Consider the following 20,574-nt stretch of genomic DNA (forward strand, 5'->3'; position numbering starts at 1 on the left):
CCATGCTGTGAGTTTGTGAGCGGACAGAGACCACGTCTGTCTTCAACCCCCACGATAATGTGTAAGGGATTCCTGAAGGAGACAGGCCTGAGCTTCAATCTCACTGGTGGCACAATGGCTAAGAGCTTGGCTGCTAACCAAAAGGTGGGCAATTCAAATCCACCAATCACTCCTTGGAAACCCTACAGGGTAGTTCTACTCTGTCCTACTGGGTTGCTATGAGTCAGAATTAACTAGCCAGCAACTGGTTTGGTTGTTTTTGGGTTTAGTAGATGGGTGACCTGGGGCAAGTCACTTAATCTCTCTGAGCCTCCGTTTCCTCACCTGTTAATAAGCACCTGCCCTATAGGAAGAAACGGCTAACAACTAGCACACAGCAGTGCTTAAATCAACAGTAGTGAGTATTATGATTACTATAATTGGTGAGACCACAGGCACCACGGGGAGGTACAGAGAAGCTTCCCCCTGCTTTATTTCTCTCTATGGCATTTCTTGTTACCTGCTCTTTTAGATTTGTTTGTCTATTGTCTGTTCTCCACACCTCCCCCACCACCCCATGGGCCCTCTAGAATAGAATTTCCTTGAAGGCAAGTACTTTGTCTTGTTCCCTGCTGTGTCCTCGGAGCCTGGCACACAGCAGGTACTCAGTATATATCTGCTGAATAAATGAATGAAGGAATGAAAGCTCCCCAAAGGCCAACCAAAGAGTGGCCAATGACCACCTGGCCTTTACTTAGTGCTTATTCTTTGTCAAGCTTCATGCTAAGCCCTTTAGAAGAGTATGCTCATCTATTCCTTAAGAAAACAACCCCTCGGGGAGGTGATACTAGCAAGCCCATTTTACAGAGGAGAAAACTGAGGTTCAAAGAGGATCTGACCGAGCAGGCATGGAGCCCCTGAAGGCACAGGGTAAAAGACGCTTCCTGAAGTCTCCCGATGGCCCACCTCCTCTGCCCATTCAGAAAGACGCCCCAGGGTAGTCAGAGGCCTCCTATCAGGCTTGAGGTATTTTTTTCAGGGGGAGATGGACAGAAAGTAACATTTGTTGAGAACCTACTATGTGCCTGACCCACGCTTGGCTATCTATGGTAATTTACACCAGCTCATTGGGTAGACACCATTCTTTATAATCTACAGGTGAGAAACCTGAGGCTCTGAGAAGTTAAGTGATCTGCAGCTTGAGCAATGGCCCTGAGATGGCATGGCTGGGGGCAACAGCAGGTAAGGGAGAGGAATATGGGAGGAGGGGAGGCTGCAATGGCAGGCAGAGGCTGGGTCCAGTCCTGCTGGGCCCACACCATCCTGACCCTGAATCAGAGAGAATCAGAGAACAGACCCCCAGAGCCACAGACAAAGTGCCCGTGAGTTCCTCAGCAATCCCTGAATCTACCACCCAGAAAGCCAGGTGGGCGGAGACCTGGAGACTTACCTGAAGTCACTAGCAAGCACAGGGCAATCCTGGCTCCCCTTGCCCTCAATCCTACCATAGCCTCCTTAACTCTAGATCCCACATCTCTCTCAGGTAAGTTTTCCACCCAGAGGTGCAGGGTCTCGCCTGTTGGGACTCTCCAGGCAGACTTCAGCTCAGAACTCTGGTAAGACAAGATGGAGCCTGTCAATCCCTCCCCTCTCCCCTCATTCAGCTGGGCCATGTGAGCAAGGACGGTGTCTCCCGAGTCTTAGCTTCCCCACCTGTAAAATGGGAACCATCAGGTGTAAAGAGCCCAGGCACCTGGAAGGTGCTCATGACAAGGAAGCAGAGCAAGCGTTAACTGCTGAGATGGAAATGGGGGGCCGGGGCTGATGGCCTGGATGCCCTCACACATTCCAGCCACACACCAGTCCCAGCGGTTACAGGAAATCAACTGGTATCCCAGCCTGCCCGAAAGGTTCCATTCCACCGCCCTGCAGCCGCTATAAATGGTTTGCACCAGAATATTATCTGGGTGTATTTACGGTATCTTACTGGAAACCACAAAATGCATTGTACTTTTTTTTTCTTTTGCTATTTAAAGCCAACAGGTCAGAGAGTGAGCAATCTGCAGTGACACAGGCTGAAATATATGATGATTTGGAAAATATACAGACGGAAAAAGGTTGTTTTTGCCAGCCCTGTGGCGGGGCATTTTACAGCCCCTCTGGGCTCCAAATGCCACATTGGGCTGTCCCCTAGTAAAGAACTCAGGAGGCTCTCTATGAAGGACGGGAGATTTTGGGGATGCGAGGGGCATGGGCCTGGACCTGGGCCAAGATTGGCTAAGGTAAGAGGCACACAGAGAAGGAAAAGGGAAGGGGCGTGTGCAGGCCTAGGCCTCCCTGCTCTTCTTCTGCCTCGGCTCCATCCAAGGGCCTCTACTGCCATCAAGCAAGGCCTCCCCGCACTGTCAGCATCTTCTGCCCCTTCCTGTCTCCACGCCTCCTCTGGATTCCAGGTACTTCAGGTTGGGTCACGCAGGATGTTCCCCACCTGGAAATGCTCTTCCTCTCCCCATCTGCTGAATGAGAGGCAAAGTAGCCCTGTGGTTCCTAAACAGGGCTCTGCAGGCTGATGAACCTGGGTTTGCATCCTGGCTCCTCCAGTGGTGGGAGCTGAGGTAAGTCTATTGATCTCTCAAGGCCTCAGTTTCCTCATTTCTCAAATGGGAGGAATAAAATCCCTGACTCCCAGCATTGTTGAGCAGGTTAAATTGATCACTACACATGAAAGGCTTGGCCCACAGCAGGTAAGCGATCAATAAATAGTGGATCTTATGGAACGCATATAACCACCGGTATGGTTAATACAGAGCCCTAGTTAACGCAGTGGTTAAGTGTCCGGCTGCTAACCAAAGGGTCGGCAGTTCGAGTCCACCAGCTGCTCCTTGAAAACCTATGGGACAATTCTACTCTGTCCTACAGGGTTGCTATAAGTTGGAATCGACTCGACAGCAACGGGTTTGGTTTTTTTATGGTTAACACCATACCCATCAAGATGTGGTTCAAATGTCCCCTCCTCTGAGAAGCCCTCCAGACTTCCCCTCCCTCTGCTGTGGCCCAGCACCGTATCCATCCTTATTTAGCCTTATCGTGTTGAGTTTAATTATCAGTGTCTCCCTACCGGGTTGTGGGGACCTGGATTATTCAGCTGTGAAGCCTCAACAGTTGAATGAATGAATGACCATGTGTGTGTGTGTGTCTGTCTGTCTACCATAAGAAAGCTGGAAAAGTAACATTGTACCAAAGATTCATCTCAAAGAATAGTGTCAGGAGCGCTAAAACCCAGGATGAACTGAGGCTTGCAAAAAAGAAAAAACGCGAACGAGACAAAAAGTCCTTTGTTAGCTGCGTCCTAATCAAGAATAGGGGAAGAATAGGTCTTTTGCTGGGGCAAGATGGCATATTGTTAAGAAATGACAGAGAGAAAGTGGAGCTGCCTGCCCCTTGCTTCTGTCTCCCTCACTGGAAAGGTCTTCAAATCCATCCTTCCAAGCCTTCTATAGACGTGTTCACACGGTCCAAGAGGGGTGAAAAAGACGGAGCTGTTTTTCTGAGGCATGTGGATTCCCAGATGCAAGACTCCAGGACCAGACAGCCACCCCACGAGATGGGAGAAGCTGCTAAGTGATCGCCCAAGAGCAGAAGTGGTCACCCAAATGCTATGGGAGTGAAAGCCCAGAAATGCATCCCGGTTCTCGGTTTGTAGACAGAGGAGGTGGAATCCAGGAGCTCAATCCTAGGTCGTTTGTACTCATCCCTGGGAAAATTCCAGCAGGGTGTCCCAAACAGGAGGGCATGAGCGTTTGGAGAAGAATGCAGCCCTCCCTAGGAGCACACATCTAAAAGTTCCCACTACTTTTTCCATCATGAAACACAGCAAATTTCTATGTGTGCAAAGGATTTGGTTATTCTCCTAAATCCTATCTCTCCCCTGATTAAATCCCTCCAACAACTCCCCTCCCAGGCCAATCCCCTGAATCTGGAACACAAAACCCTGAGAGTTGGACCTCACTTCTTTCTGTACCTGTTTCTGCCCTCCCTACCTCACACCCTATAGTCTAGCTTGCCCAAACTCCTCTGGATTCCAGGCACTCTTGGCTGGGTCACACTGGGTCACATAGCTTTAGTCCTGCTGCCCTTCCCTCTGCCACACTTTTCTCTCCTGGCTTATTGATCAGCCCCTACTTAACCTCAAAACTCATTTCAAGTGACTCCCGCAGGCCCACAGGCCACCTGCCCGTTACCAGTGGCAGATTAGCCAGTAAGCACAGGTATGCACCGGCCTGCATTTGAGCAAGTTACACATGGGCTTAATTGTATTTACTTGTTAATCTGTGGTGAGCAATCTCACATGGGTTTCACCACGTCTTTGCCATGGTGGGAACAGGTGAAATTGTGCACTGCAGATTGGTGGGAAGGCACAATTAGGCCTGTGCGTGCCTTGCTTATTGGGTAATCCAGCCCTGTGCTCATCCTCCAGGTGCCCCTCCTTCTTCTACCAGAGCCCCAGACACATTTCAGTGCTGATTCCCCAGTCCCTGCCAGACTGAGTGCCTGAGGGCAGGGCCTGTGGCTGAGTCATTTGGGTTCTCCAGCATTTACCACACAGAAGATGCTAGTAAATGTCTGTGGGACAGATGGATAAACAGGCAAATGGTGGGCATGGGGGGGTGTCACCTCATGAGCATTTAACTTACACAAATGGAGCCAGTGCACCTAGGGAAAAATAATCTAAACTATTGTATACTTCTATTTGGGGATACGTACTTTTTATTATATCCAGTGCATTATTGTATGTTATACATCTCCATGAACATTTTACTGTACTTGTTGTATAGAAAACCAGGTATTTTATGGATGATTTAAGCGATTTTTTAGGGTAATGTTGACTAGAATAGATTTTCACCATACAAATTGATGTCAAAAGCTAAGATGTGACCCTATTGTATGCCTGGGGAAAGATGTTGAAACTGGAATAGATGAATACATTTTTGGCAGATTCCCAGTTGGTCCAAAAACCATGTTAACAGTACAGTCAATCTCTGAGGTGTCTCCAGATCAGGGCTTTGAGCCGGTTCAAACCAGTACAAACCAGTTCAGTCATGGCTGACGGACTGAAACTGGAACAGACAGGAATTTTTACAATCTGGGTGATTTGGAATGATTACTGGACCAGGAAAAATTATGGATTGAAGCTCAGAATGGGAGACTTGGAAGAGGGGAAGTGAGCCCTTTCAGGAGCCTGATGCATGAGATTAGGTTACTGGCAGGACTGTGGAGAGCAACACTTATTCAAAGTGGCATGCTTGACCACCATCTTTGAGTAGGGCACCACTGTTTCCGACTCTGCTCAGAATCCGACAGGCAAGAGATTTGATTGCTATGCAACGCGTTCACTGTCCTTGTTTTCTAAGAGGGAGATGAGGTTCCTAGAAGGGCTTCAATCTGTAATTTTTCCCATTCTGGTTATCATTCCAGTTCACCTCAATTTTTTAAAAAATTGGAGTCTGTTCCAGTTTCACTTCTTCAGCCACGACTGAACCAGGAAGAACTGTTTCAAAGCTCTGCTCCAGACTGACATTTCCCAGTGGAATGCCTCTGAAGGTCAGCTCTGCAGGGTGGCCAGTGGTTCCAAGGTCAGAGAAGAGTGGGACACTTTAGATGAAGCCTGGTCAAGCTACTTTTTTTATGAAGGACTTTTCAGAGCCTTATAGGCTAGTGTGTGCTCTGAGTCTCTAGGAGCAGGGGGTACAACATGCTAAGCTAAATGTATCATCCATGGAATCCAGCTTTTTCCCCAGAGAAGCCGGTGGTAGTAGGGGGTGAGGTGGAGACTAGTGTTCTGCTGAACAGACTCTGGGATAAGCTCCTCTTGGGTCACATCATGCAGGTCTTTCCCAGGCCTTGACCTAATCAACCTTTGTATCCCATCTGAAACTAATGCAAAGGCAGGTGGGAGAGCTAACAGAATAGTTGAATGAACCAATCTTTTTAAAAGATTTTTATGAGTGGGAATGCCAGGCTAAGATGGATCAAAATGAAAATATGCAATGATGAATATTTAGTCTTGTATTTTTTTGGAGTGAGAAAAGAAGAGAATTCACCACACAACAGAGAAAACAGTGCTTATTCGTATAAGGTGCCACCCAGACCCCGGTTCATGAAGACAAGCAAAACACAGATCTTGTCCTCAGGGGCCTGGAGCAACTGTTGACAGCTGAGTAGGGGAGTGCTGGCCTGCTGGGGTTCGTTTACCTCTGCATGTGTTCACTGAGTGTACCGTGTGCCCGGCCCTGTGCTAGGTGCTGGCGGCCCAGTGAAGGAGACAGTCGACAGGGCTTCATGAAACCTCACAAGTGGAAAGGACCAACTTCAGTCACATTAATCCATAGGAAGCAAAGTCATTTCCGGAAGTGGTGAGTACTGTAAGGAGAACAGTGCAGGGCTGTCTGTGGGGAGGCTGTCTTAGATAGGTGGTCCAGGAAAGCCTCATGGAAGAGGTGGCATTTGAGTGAAGAGCTTCTAATGCTGGAGCCAGTAGGTTACCCATCATCACTCAGCTGCCTCTCCCTTGTGCCCTTCTGCTCCACCCCTATGCACGCGATACATCGGGGCAGGGTCTACACCAGTCCCGGAGAGTGTCCCTACATGCACAAAGTCCGCCTGAGGTGACTGCGTGCCCTCCATGTGCCAATGCTGTTCCAGAGGCCTCTGCCCCCCCACAAAGAGCTTCCATCTGGCCAAGAGGCAGGTGATCGTGACAATGTAACTGTCATTTGTGGAGCACTCTGTTAGCAGTCCCATCTGGCCAAGGGCCCACAGCTGGTAAATGGAGAAGCTGGGAAAGACCCAAGCGGAGCATCAGTGAACACAAAGATGGACACTGTGTCCTTGAGCAGTAAAGTGCTATGAAGAAAAATAAGGCCAGGTGATGGCTGCAGAGGGGTGGGTGGGCAGTCTATACTAGGTAGGAGGGTAATGAAGGCTTCCCTGAGCAGAGAATGGAAGGACAGGGGAGTCAAGCCAACATCTGGGAGAAGTGATCCAGGCAGGGAGAACATCAAGAGCAAAGGCCCTGAGGTGGGAGGACTTTGGCATGCTTGAGGGCAGGAAGAAGGCCAGTGGTGCTGGAAGCAGGAGACGGGTCAGAGAGGTGGGGTTGGGATACAGATCACAGAGGTGGAGGAACCAGGGGACGAGTCTGCATGATATTCTCAGAGAAAGGTGAAGCCATGGTAGGGTTTTAAACAAGAAGACTGCGATCAGAATGACAGTGGAAGATGCTATGCTGGGTGACTGTGTGGACTAGGGGATCCAAAGCGGGGCGGGGGGGTTGGGGGGATGCCTCAGGATGCTAATGTAGCTGTCTAGAAGACTACTCTCTGAAGACAGAGGTTTGAGCCAGGGAGTGATGGTGAAAATGGTGAGAAGTGTACAGATTTGGGACATATTTTGAAGGCAGAGTCAAAATGGTGAACTTAGATGACTTCATTAGACCAACGGCTACTGCACCAAGAATAAAACCCAGAGCATGTACCCCCAGCTCACTGAGCTATTCTTGATCTGAGACTGACATGTAGGCCCCCTGGAAAGGAGGGAGCTATATCCTCTGATGGACTTCACTCATTGTTACGCTGGGCCCACCTGCCAAGGTAGAATGTGTGACTCACCCGTTCTGTAGATAGACTGAGGCTGGAAGGGTGAAATGACTTGCTCAGTCATCAGCAAGGTAGTGGTGGGCCAGGATGGATCCTGGCCATGTGACCCTGATTCCAATGCTCGCTTGTCTGCCCCACAGCCCAGCCACATGACCAGACATTCCCAAATACATGGCAGACATGAGAATCTCTCAAACAGAAGAATCTCGCCGACAACAGGGGACTCACTACTGATCTCAGCCCTGTCACAAAATAGCCTGACTCCAAGCCTGTCCCCAGGAGTGAGATGAAGGTGCAAGTCCCTCCTTTCAGGGGCATGTCTGGGAAAGGGCTGCCTCAACTTCTGGCCCATATTAGCCCTTAATGAGAAGACAAATGACAATGATGGGAGAAGCTGAAGCCCCCACAACACACTCTCCCTAAAATCCCCCTAATACAACTCTCTGTGCCCTGCACCATGACTACAAAAAAACCATGGATGGCCAAGCTTCACAGGAGGACACAAACCCAACAGAAACATGGGCAAAAACTGAGAATAGGCAACTTACTGAAGAGTAAACATGTGCGGCCAGTGAAGAGAGGAAGAGATTGCAACCTGGTCACTTCTCAGGGAAGTGCAAACAAGACCACAGTGAGAAAGCATATCACACCCACCCACTAGGAAAAAATGAAGAAGCCTGGACAGTGACAAGTATTGGAGAAGCAGTGGATCAACACTGCTGGTTCGCACGAGTGGGATTTGACACAACCACTTTGGAATCAGGGCGGCATTCATACCTTGTTGTTACTGCCAGGTGTTCCCCAGTCAGCTCCGACTCATGGTGACCTATGTATAACAAAATGAAACATTGCCCAGACCTATGCCATCTTCATGATCATTGGTATGCTTGAGTTCTCTGTTGCCTCTCTTGTGTCAATCCATCTCACTAAGGGTTCCTCTTGTTTTCACTGACCTTCTACTTCATCAACCATGATGTTCTTTTCTAGCGGTTGGTCTTTCCTGATGACGTGTTCGAAGTAAGCAAGTCAGAATCTCTCCATTCTCACTTCTAAGGAGCATTCTGGTTGTATTTTTTCTAAGATCGATTTTTTTGTTCTTTTGGCATTCCACGGTATACTCAATATTCTTCGGCAACACCTCAGCTAGAATGCGTTAATTCATCTTCCGTCTTTCTTTTTCACTACCCAACTTTCACACGCATATGAGGCAACTGAAAAGACCATGGCTCGAGTCAGGCACAGCTTAGTTATCGAAGTGACATCTGTCCTTTTTAAAACTTTAAAGAGGTCTTTTACAGCGGATTTCCCCAATGCAATACCTGGTTTGATTTTTGACTACTGCCTCCATGGACATTGATTGTCAATCCAAGTAGAAAGAAATCATTGACAACTGCAACTTCGGTTTCTTCTCCTTATATAATTCATACCTTATGATGGGTAATTCCATTCCTATGTGTATACTCAGGAGAAAAGCACCTACATGTGTGCCAGGTGAATGCACGAGACGGTTCGTAGCAGAATCGCTAATGAGAGCAAATGCTCGGAAACTACCCAGATGTTCCACAACCGAAAGAGGAGATACGTACACTGTCTATTCACCACTGTTAAAATGACTCAACAACAGCTCCAAGAAAAAATATAGATGGATTTGGTTAATATTGAGTGAAAAAAGTAAACTATGAATGATTGCGTATAATGTGATGCCTTTTCTTTACAAAATTAAATACAACTCAAACTAAGTAATGTACTTGTGGGGAATATGTCCATAGAATAAATTAAACATAAAAAAGTGAATGGATGGGAAATGTAAGACTCAAGAAAGACAGAACTTGGCTTTGGAGGAGAGAGGCAGGGAACCCAGCAAAGGCTCACTGAGTTCAAGTTGTTGTGTAGGGTGGTGAATTCAAGAGGTGAATTCACTGTATTGTTTAAGAAAAGGAAAATGACCTAGCAATTCCACTCCTAGTGCGTACCCAAGAGACTTGAAAGAATTGACTCAAACAGACACATGTGTACCAATGTTATCTGCACCGCTAGTCATGTAGTCAAAAGATGGAAACCACTGAAATGCCTATTAAATAAACTGTGGTGCACACATACCATGGAATATTACTCAGACATAAAAAGAAATGAAATCCTGATACATGCTACAGCATGGATGAACCTGGAAAACATGATGCTGAGTGAAGTAAAAAAAAAAAAAAAAGTAAATCAACCATAAAAGGATAAATATTGGATGATCTCAATTATATAAGATATCTAGAATAGGTAAATGCATAGAGGCCAGGGTTTATTAGTGGTTACCAGGAGCAGGAGTGAGGGAGGGGAGGAGTTATTGTTTTTCATCTATTAATGATGATGAAAAATTTGGCCATGGACACTGGTGACGGTTGCACAACACGATTAATGTAATCAATGCCACTGAATTATACATGTGAAAAAAATGTTAAATTGGCAAAAAAAAAAAAGCAAAAGCCCGGAGAAGGATGAATGCCTTCCTAGCCTCCCTCCAAGGGCCACAGTGGGATGGGCTGTAGTTGACAAAGCTAATAATAATGCCACACCCTACACCTGACACCCAAACACGCCCTGGCATCAAGACCCCTGATAAAGCATCATCTCACATGCTGCTCCCCACCCCTCTGCCTCCCCAGGCTACACAAGGCTATTCACCATCCCAGGGTTCACATTGCCATGTCTTTGTCTCTGCTGTTCCCTTTTTCCCCTTCAAGACCCAGATCAAGGGCCATTTCCACTGGCCAGCCCACTCCTCTGCCTTGGCGTCTCCCCCTCAGCACCCACCACAAGCCAGACCTGTCTCCATAAAGCACTGGCCACACAGCTCTCTGCTTGGTTGTTAGAAGCCCCTGTCCCCTGAGATGGTCTAGGTGTGGCTCCCAGGCCTGGCTTATGAAAGTGTTGTTACTCTTGGCCTCTGTGATTGTTTTGGGACAGAGAGATAACCTACGAGTTGATCCCCATTAAACCAAAAAACCAAACCCACCGCTGTCGAGTCGATTCCGACTCATAGTGGCCCTATAGGACGGAGTAGAACTGCCCCATAGAGTTTCCAAGGAGCACCTGGAGGATTTAAACCGCTGACCTCTTGGTTAGCAGCTGTAGCACTTAACCACTATGCCACCAGGGTTTCCTGATCCCCATTAGCAGGACCAATTGGAGTGAACCTTAGGACTTTGCATGTGCTGCCAGAGACATGCTAAGTCTCCTTCCTGCTGCGGGAGACTTAGAAGGGGAAACAGAGCCATGAAGTACAGGCAGAGGGTAAGAAGTGGGTGAAGGGCAAACCTTCAGGGCTGCGTGTAGGATGGAGGACCTCTGCCAGGGGCTAGCTGCCCACCCTGACTTCCTTTTTCCCAATCCTCCTCGGACACAGATTCCTAGCTGGACACATGGCCACCCGGAATAAAAAACTGTACTCCCAGCTTCCCTTGCAGCTAGGGGTAGCCATGTGACTAAGTTCTGGCGCCCCTGATACATATGCAGAGGGGTTGGGAGGGTTTCTGGGAAGTCTCTTTAAAGGCAGTATATATGCCCACTCCTTTCACCTGCCTGCTGTCCAGAGTACGGACTTGATGGCCAGAGTTCTGAAAGTCAGAGACCACACCCCTGATTCCTCACCCCTATGAATCAGCCCATGTGAGCTGGTCTTTCCCAGCAAGTTGGCACGCCTGTGGGGGCAAGAGCTCTGATGGGGAGCCCCATAAGCCTAAACTTAAGGCTTGCTTCCTGATGACCCTGAGTAGGATGCCTGTTTACATGTGAAGAAACCAAGGTGCAGCGGGAAGGGGACTTCCCTGGCTCTTGGAGCTCTCTTTGATCTTTCCATTGACCTCATCTTCTCTTTTCCACTCCACCACCCTAGAAGCCCCAGACCAGGATAACTCTTTCTTAACTGGCCTTAAAGTCATCAGCCTCCCTTCATTCCAGAAGCTCACCTCCAAACCAGACCTCCACTGCCATCAATCAGGTCCCAGCCACCATTACCACTTGCCTGGGAGACCATACCAGACTCCTAACTCCCAGCCTTACCCCTCTGCAGTGGATTCTCTGCCCAGCAGCCAGAGCAATGCTCTCACCCCCCGATGGCTCCCCATTCACAGGGACTAACATCCAAACCTCTCACCTTGGCCTGACAAACGCCACCCTGCCCAGGTCCTGGCTCCCTCTCTGACCTCTAATCCTTCCTCTTCTCCTTCTCTGTCCCTGCACTACAGCCACACTGGCCTCCACGCTGTCCTCAAACCCACAAGCACTTTCCCACCGCAGGGCCATTGCACTTGCTGTTCCCTTTCCCTGGTATGCTCTTCCCCCAGACATGCCCAAGGTTCACCTCGCTCAGGTCTCCAGATGCCACCCCCCCCCGACCACACATGCTGAAGCAGCGTCTCCAGTCACAATAAACCAAAAACCAAACCCACCCACTGCCACTGAGTTATTTCCAATTCATGGTGATGCATGTGTTATAGAGTAGAACTGCTCCATAGGGTTTCCTTGGCTGAATCTTTATGGAAGCAGATTGCCAGGCCTTTCTGCGGTAAGTTGCTGAGTGGGTTTGAGCAGCCAAGCTTTAGGTTAGTAGTTGAGCACAAGCCATTTGCGCCATCCCATCACCTTCCAGCTACAATGGGCGCTCAGTAAGTATTTGGCGAGTGCATGGATGAATCAGTGAATGACTAAATCAATGAATAATGAATTAATGAGTTTTGTATCCCACCCACCTTTAGTCAATCTTCCAGAAATTTTATCAAGTTGAATCATATGATGTTGCTGTTTTTGTGGGTCAAAAGTCTTTGAACATTGGAAATTTCACCCAGTTCAACCCATATGTTGATGGAGCCATTTCCATGCTCAAAACCTTTCAACAGCCCCCTTCCCCTCTAGAAACCCAAAGTCCTCAGACTGGCTTCATGTGCACCTTCCTGCTCTGACCACCCTCCCTCCCAGCCCTGCAGAACTCAGTATCTCTGTGCCAGGGTTTTCTCTGGCTACTCTTTGCTTGAATTCTGGCTGCCCCCTGCGCCCACCCAAGGTGCTAGAATGCCCTCTGCCCAAGACTCTAGTCCTCCTCGCTGTATCCTGATGGTACCTGGCCTCCTCAGCCTGCAGTGGTCTCTTATGGCCTACGGCGGGGCTGGTCCTCCCCGCAACCCCAGGCCCTCAGGACTGGCTTATCGAGGCTGTGAGTGGTGCTGGAACGCGCCCAGTGCTGTGAGGCCCTGAGCTCATTTTGTAGTCCTTGGGCAAGTCCCTTCCAAGCCTCAGGTTCCATCTGTAACATCCTCTATGGCAACAACATTTAAAATAATGCCAGAGGCCAGGCATGGGTCCTGGAAGTGGGGATCTGGGCAGCACAAGACAAAAAAAAAACCACGAATGGGGCCAGGGGAGGCTCATAAGCCTGAGACTTCAGTGACCAAAACTGGAGTCCCTGTGTTGATGGCACCTTGTTGTGTGAGCTGGGGCAGGCCCACCTTTCCTCTGTGTCCTGGTTTCCACCTGAAAAGTGGGTCCTGAGGTTGGGAAGAGGGAGAGGAAGGGCGGGTGGGGCAAGGCAAACTTCTGTGCAGCAATGATCCTGGGAAGGGAGTGTGGGAAGGGGCTCTGCCGAAGCCAGGCCACCATGGCCCTGTTGACTTGGATCTGGATGCAGGAGTGAGAAGCCACTGACAGAACATGGGGACAAAGCACGACCTGCCACAGCTCTGAGATGACTCTGCTTTTCCCTCCAAGAAGAAGGGGAAGAGCACCTTCAGTGGTGAGCATGGTGGGAAGCCCCACCCCCATGGAGCTGATACTCCAAGTGGGCTAGGAATGGATTCGGGCGGTGCTAGGTGCTTGGCTGATGGCATGGAGATTCCGGGTGAGGGGGGACTTTAGATGGGTGAACAGGGAAGGCCTCGCTGAGGCCGGAATGCTGGGAGGGAGCAATCAGTGCAAAGAACGGGGCGAGAGGGCGCAGGCAGTAAAAAGGATGTACGGCAGAGGAACACGTGGCACTGAGACCCCAGCGCAGGACTGAGCACAGAGTGTTTGCAGAGCAGGACGAGGCCAAGCAAGCAAGGGCAAGGGAAGGATGGAGCAGGCAGGGCGGAGGTCAGCAGCAACCAGGTGAGCAGTTGGGATTTTGTTCTGATAAGATGGGTAGCTGCCAACACAGACGGGGTAATGATACGATCTGATTTCCATCTAAAGAGGATTATCCTGCCTCAGGAGGGTCTGCAGGAGAGCCAGAGGGCCAGGGGCAGATAGGGCAGTCAGCTAAGACCAATGACTTCAGCAGAGGGGGAGGCAGCGAAGATGTGGAGAAGTGGCTGGATTTGGGGTAGGCCTTTTTGAGATAGCACCAGCTGGGTTTGCAGACATTGGGGGTTGAAGGACACCCAGAACTCCAGGATGCCCTCTGATCAGCTGAGCAGACAGGGCGAATCGCTCATGTCAGCCCCGAGACCCCAGGCTGACCGGACTTTCAGGGAAGTTTGTGCCTTAGAAGCAAGCATGGCTGCAGCGTTCTGTCCCCATCCCCCAGGCCAGTGTACACAAGTGAGAAGACACACAACCTGGCCTTCCCACCACTGGAGCCTCCATGCTGACCAAAGTCACTCTCTACACCCCCTTTTCCACTCAAGCTTTTCTCACAGTTGCTTCAGAAGTCAAACTCACGGCCCAAGACTCTGTATACGTGTGCATGTGTGCATGTGTGTGTGTATGTCCACACACCATTCCCATAAAACAGAGCTGTGAAACCAAAAGCCCCCAGAGGCCATGCAAGCATGGAAATGAAGTGAGCAAGCTGGACGTAAGAGCAGCAGGGAATGGTGGGGCTTGTGGCAAAGGGCTGCACGGGCTCCATCTAAATAAAGCCTCATCCTCAGCGCCAGGCTATGGGGTACACCAGTAAGCTACTGTCAGATCCTCCGATTTTTCAAAAGAAGCCGGAAAAATATATTCTTAGGTACAAAAGCAAATTTTAAAATTTCGGCTTAAATTTTAAAAAACAACATCAGCGCTGAATCAGCCAGTTAGCATTTGGGCCGCTAGCGGCTGATCTGCCACTTTACCGACAAACCAAAGACCTGACTCTAGTCAGGAGACCTGAATTCAGGCTGTGGCACCTGCAGGACCCCACATCAAGGGGCATGTCTAGCACGGGGCAGGTGAGGGGCCCCAGAGGGTGTGCTGGCCTCACACAGCCTGGCAGGCCCACTGGGCTGTCTGGGGAGCACATACCCACTTTGAGCTCCTTGCCGAAGACGGTGCGCTCGCCCAGCGCCGAGCAGTTCCAGCGGCCGTTGCGGAACTGAAACTGACATTCGTCCAGGCCCATTTGCGAGCCTTCTCCTATGACGATAATGGCGTCGGGCCGGCTCTGGCAGATCGCCCGCTGTCTGGGAGCCAGGCCAGGGATCTTGTTACAGATGATGCTCGCGCCCAGAGCTACCACTGAGGAGAAGCCACTGCAGCAGGGGACACAGAGAGATGGGGCGTCAGGTGAGCAGGTGGGGGGCGCGATCTGGAGCCCCTCCTTGGGTGCCCAGCCCTCCCCTCAGCCCCCCTCCTCCCCGGGCCAAGAATCCTCTAGCCCCCAACAGGGGTCTCTCAGCATTTTGGATCCTTCACCTCCAACCCAGGTATATTCATTCATAATTTCCACACAGGTGCCGTGTCAATGTGTATATCCAATATTCGTGAAGCTTGATTTCCATTTGAGAGACAAAAAAGATGACGTATGTCACAAACATCATGTTAAGCAACGAAAGCCCGTCCCCTTTGGATTTATGGTAGGATTCACTTTAGATGAAGTTTAAAAACATGCCAGACGATACCCTGTATTGTTTAGGAGTCAGCCATATGTAGCCAAACTATAAAGAAAAGGAAAGGGATAAGAGCTACAAAGTTTCATGTAGCAGTTGCTTCTGAAGGGGTAGAGGGTGCACAGAGTTTGTTGTTTTTTTAACTGTTCATGCACGTTACATCTGCTCTTTTGTGTGTATGGTATGTTTTATTACCAAAAAAAAAAAAAAAAAAAAAGCCCTTTAAAAGTAATTGTGAATAGAAGTGCTAGTATTTCCCCCCTCACGACAAGAGATAGTGGCACTCTGCCCTGGAGTTCTAGGCACAGCTGGCCTGGAGGGTGAGGATGACTGTTAAGACCAGCATTTCCATCTTCATCTCAGTCATTGAGATCTACTGGACCCTCTCATGTGCCGGGCAGGGGGCTAGGAGCAGCTGTGCTCCCCACAGGCAAGGTCCTGCCTTCAAGTGGCTTATCACGGCTACAAAGGGAGATGATGCATAAGTCACAGATGAATAAAAGGGCCCGTTTTGGACCATGAAGCCTGCTGTGAAGGTGCTGTGCTGGCAGCTAGTGGTGGTGAGGCGGGAAGGGAGAGGGGCCACTTTAGCTGGGTGATCAGGGAGGGCTTCCCGGAGGAGCTGACTAGAGTGGAGACCTCGAGAGCCAGGAGCCCACGACAGGAAGACTTGGGGGAAGGGTATTCTGGGCAGAGGGACAGGAAGGACAAAGTCCTGAGAAGGGCATAAGCTTGGGATCCCTGAGGAACAGAAAGAACCCAGTGGGGCCGGTGCAAGACTGGGGCTGGGCTGGGGGAAGCTGGGGAGAGGGAACTGGAGAGGCTGGCAGGCTGGCTCAGAGCTGGCATTTTCTCAGGTACATCAGGAAGCATGGGAGGGTTGTAAGCAGAGTCATGGCAGGACCTGAGCTCTCCAGCCCCCACACGGGAAAAGGACGGGAAGGCCAGAGCAAGAGCAGGGAGCCTGGCCAGGCAAGAGGTGGTGGCTTGGCTGTGGTGGCAGTGGTGCGGGTGGTGGAGGGCTGGCCAAGCTTGCTGATGGATGGGGTAGAGCTGGGAAAAGAATGGGCAGGGTATAAAAGAAAGACAGGCATCCAGCAGGATCCCTGGGTATCCGGCCTAAGGATGGTGCCATTTACGAATATCAGGATAACACCAAACACGCTCTAACAGAATCCTGATGATGCAGGCAGCCCACTTGTCTGGGGTGTCCTTTCTGTATTACCCTTTGAATGCCATAAAGAGTACTTACAAGGAGAAGACTTCACCCCTCACACCCCACTTTGGTTATAAGAACTGCCATTTAGTGAGGACCCACGTTCTGTCAGCCACCGGGCTAAGCTATGGGAAGTTGTGTTGGAATTGCAGCAACACCAAGAGACGTGGTACAGGACGCCAGCCTCTCTCCTCCCCAGGGCATGCCCACTGCTCCTTCTGCCCCTCATTCCAATCCTGCAGCCCACATCAGCGTGCTTCCTGCCTTGGGCCCTTTGTCCCTGCTGTTCCCTCTCCTACTCTCTGGCTCCTTGATCCTTAGGTGTGTGGCTTCTTGTCATTATTCATGTGACCTCAGGGTCACCCCCACCACCACCAGCACCACCACCCCATAATTTTCCATCTTGAATTTTTTAAAGGTATGTGTTTGTTTTTAAGATGTGTATTCACCTGTTTATCGCCTGTCTTCCTCATTAGAATATAAGCTCTTTGAGGGCAGGAAGGCTGTCTGCTGGCTCACTCACTGGCAACTGAATGAATGGAGGTGGAACTGTAGGCAGGTTGCTCAGGATTACCCAGCAGGTGCCCCCAAACGTGCAGCAAATGAATCAAGGACCTTCTGTGGCATTCCTATATATGTGCGGAGGCAGGACAGTGGGTGCTTTCACACAAGCATGAGTTCATGCAACTTTTCTAAACAGCCCCGTTGGGTAGGAATCACCGTGTTCATTTCACGTTTCTGAAAACTGAGGCTCCAGAGCTTGGGACCTGGCAGAAAGCCCTCAGCTAGCAGATGATGGGTCTGAAACAAGGGCCTGCCTCTACCAAATTCTTCTCAGCTATTAAAACAGAGCCTAACACAGGGCTAGAATGTTTGAAATGCTGGAGGCAGGGGCCCTGCATGGAAAGATGATGTCATGGTGGAAATGTTTTGGCACAAGTCAGGAGGACCCTCAGCACCTAGCAGACCACCAGGAGGTTCCTGTGCCAGCAGAAATGTGATGATATATCGGGGTCCAAAATTCATTGGAACAGTAGTCCAGCAGCTAAGTGGTTAGGAGGGCAGACTCCAATGGCCTAGGTTGGCCTCCAAGGTTCCTCTACTTATTAGCTGTGTGACCTTGGACAAATTACATCTCCTCTCTGTACTGGAGTTTTTCAATGCTAGAATGAGGATACTGCTAATTAGCCACACCTCATAGGGTTCCTGTGAAAATTAAGTTATTTAAAATATGAAAAGCACTTAGAAGGTACCAGGCACAAAGTAAGCACTTAATTAATTTGTTGTTGTTGTAGTTATTATTATTGGACCCATTTGTGACAAGGAGCTAGTCCTGGAGTCACCTGAATCATCCAAATAAAATACGAATGCCACAGATGCTCTGCCAAGAAGCTGGAGAGGGTAGGAACTGGTTGTATTTGAGGAACTGGGTGGCCTCTCCGGGATACCCATTTTACAGAGGGCTAACCCAGGGCCCAGAGGGAATCAGGGCCTGGCCCAAGGTCACCCTACAATTCCCACTTCCCAACCTGGCCCCTCCCTGTCCCAGAGAGGGTGGGCCAGTGGGGCCTGGGACAGGGAGCCCTGGGTGGTGGCTCCGTCCCTCACTCCAGGCAGGGGGCCCTTGTCGGGGCCAAAGAGGCTTCAGCGCCAGGGGAGGCAGGGGAGGCTGGGCAGCCAGGGGAAGTTATTTTCTACTGTTTTCCCTTTCTCTTTCCCCTCCCTGTCCCTCTGCCCGTTTCTAATTAAAAGGGAGATAAAGCCTCACGCGGTCAGCGCCAATCGGCCTGACCGGCTTCCTGGATGCTGGATGCGCGCGGGGCGGCAGGGCGCGGGCCAAGATGAAGATTAACGCAGGCAAAAGGAGAAAAACCACCCAGACACGGGCGAATCGATACCACTTAAAACACTCAGGCGGGCAGCGCTAGATCCCCGCAGCCGCTCTCCGCCCGCGGTCGCCCCCTCTGCCCGCGGTCGCGGTTGCGGCTGGCGGCCACCTCCTCTGCTTGGCGCGCACCTGCTGGCCACCTTGTGGTCGGCTAACTTGCGGAATCCCAGCTCCAGAGGCTCGTGGTGGGGATGTGGGGAGGGGTGACAACATACAAAGGACCTGCCACACATATCCCACGCCCCCTGGCACAGGCCTCATGATCCACCCGCTCCCAAGGAGGCGGCGAAGGGGTGTCCCCTGCTGGGGGCGGAGGGAGGGGGGAAGTAGGTTGTGTGAAACCAGCCAAGGTGGCCCCTCAGCGCCAAAACCCCTAACAACCCTGAAAACCTCTCTCCCAAACCTCTGTGCTTCTCATGCATTATCTCCCGAGTACAAAGGGTAACTAACAGTTGAAAATGCAGCTCCAAGATGCGTCCTGAGCCCGCTTCCACCTTCCATCCAGAGCACCGCCCCCAAGCTCCACCTCCCTAGAAATTCTGGGGCGAAGCCGTGCGGAGGGACGCCCAGCAGACGCACTGGGGGCCTTGGATGTCCAGTTCTAGGGAGCAGGGTGTCTCGCCTCTCTTTTGCTCTGGCTCCTAGAGACAGCTTGTCTCCCTGGGTGTCTCAGGCCACCTCTCACTTCTACCTTTGTGTGTGTTTGTCCATGGTGGGAAACGCTGTCCCTTTGGGGTGTCGCCCTGGGAAAGGGCTCTGGGAATCTGGGGTCCCTGGAAATCTGGTGGTGCAGGGCCCTGTGCAGCAGTGGGTGCCTCTACCAGCCAATGTTCCTCCCTCTAGGTACCTGTTCCATTTGAACTGAACGGCCCCGCCTGCCACCCCGGGACTGCTCTGTCTCTAAAAGGGGCTGAGACCGCTCCACCTTGTGCTGAGTTTCTCTTGGGGCCTTGGGGGCTCTGAGAGCCTTGGGGGAGGCTTTGGTCCTGGCTCAATGCCCCTGCTGCACCTGCTGTCCCTGTGCCCGGGTCTGGAGGGTCCCTGGGAGATGCTGACCCCTTGAGGCAGCTGGCCCTCTCCAGAGTCCCTCAGGCTGGAATGTCCCTGGAACCGGCTGTTTCTGGTTCTGGGGGCTTCCAGGCTCAGACGTCCTTGGGACAGCTAGTCCCCCTGCCTGTGTCTCCCGGGCTGTGCGGGCTCCGGGGGCGCCTGTCTGCGGGAGGCTTTGTGCGCTCACCGCTCCCGCGCCGCGCCCACTTAGGCCAGGGAATGTAGTGGCCCGGCGGCAGCCCGTGGATGGCGCACCCCGCTCGCCCGGCTGCTCCAACTTTTCCCGGACACGCGCGGAGGGGGCGAGAGCGGACTTACCCGATCCGGAGGTAGACCATGCCCAGGCTGAGAAAGAGGTGGCCCAGGCAGAGCCGCGCTTTCCGGTTCATAGTCCCCGCTGGCCGCCGGGGCCGCGGGCAGGGCTGTGCAGATCCCGCGGGCCGGCCCCGGCGGGGCAATCCACATAGCCCGCCCGGGAGGCGCGGACAGAGGCGTCCCCGAGACGTCTGTGGGTGCGCTTAGCGCCTGAGCCTCGCCGGGAGCACGAGAGCCACCGAGCGCGAGGAGGGAGGGAGGAGCGAGCTCCGCGCGGGGCGACGCCGGGCTGCGAGCGAGCGGCCGGTGCAAGTGTGCGAAGCGCGGGGAGTGCGGGGGTGCCGTTGTCGCCCGCCCCCGCCCGGCCCTCCCTCCTTCCCTGTCCCACCCCCAACCCCTGCGCAGCCCGCCTCCCTGGAGCGCCCGCCCCGCACCCCCGCGCCCCCGGGACAGGGCCGCCCGCCTCCGGCGCGGGCTCGCGCAGGGCCCCGCGCGCTCCCGCGGCACCCCCTCCCTGCTCTGGGCGGTAGGCGGGAGCGCGGGGGGCAGGAGGGCGTGGGAGCGCTCTCGCCCGCACCCGCAGCTAACTGGCAGGCTGCGGGGCGAGCGGCGCCCGGGGCTGCCCTCGGGTGGGAGGGA

The 20,574-nt window shown here is 51.8% G+C and overlaps 1 protein-coding gene across 1 annotated transcript in view; it reads right to left on the bottom strand.

Annotated features, from left to right (window-relative positions):
• WNT7A (Wnt family member 7A) overlaps nt 1-20,009 on the bottom strand; it is a 75,865-nt gene extending 55,856 nt beyond the window's left edge. The window contains exons 1-2 of the mRNA XM_003409734.3: nt 19,939-20,009; nt 14,883-15,109 (exon numbers count right to left, since the gene is read on the bottom strand). Coding sequence (XP_003409782.2) covers nt 14,883-15,109; nt 19,939-20,009 — 298 coding nt within the window. The remainder of the gene's footprint in view (nt 1-14,882; nt 15,110-19,938) is intronic.
• Nucleotides 20,010-20,574: the final 565 nt, after the last annotated feature.

The sequence above is a fragment of the Loxodonta africana genome, chromosome 22 (assembly GCF_030014295.1).
Source record: "Loxodonta africana isolate mLoxAfr1 chromosome 22, mLoxAfr1.hap2, whole genome shotgun sequence".
In the NCBI taxonomy this organism is placed as follows: domain Eukaryota; kingdom Metazoa; phylum Chordata; class Mammalia; order Proboscidea; family Elephantidae; genus Loxodonta; species Loxodonta africana.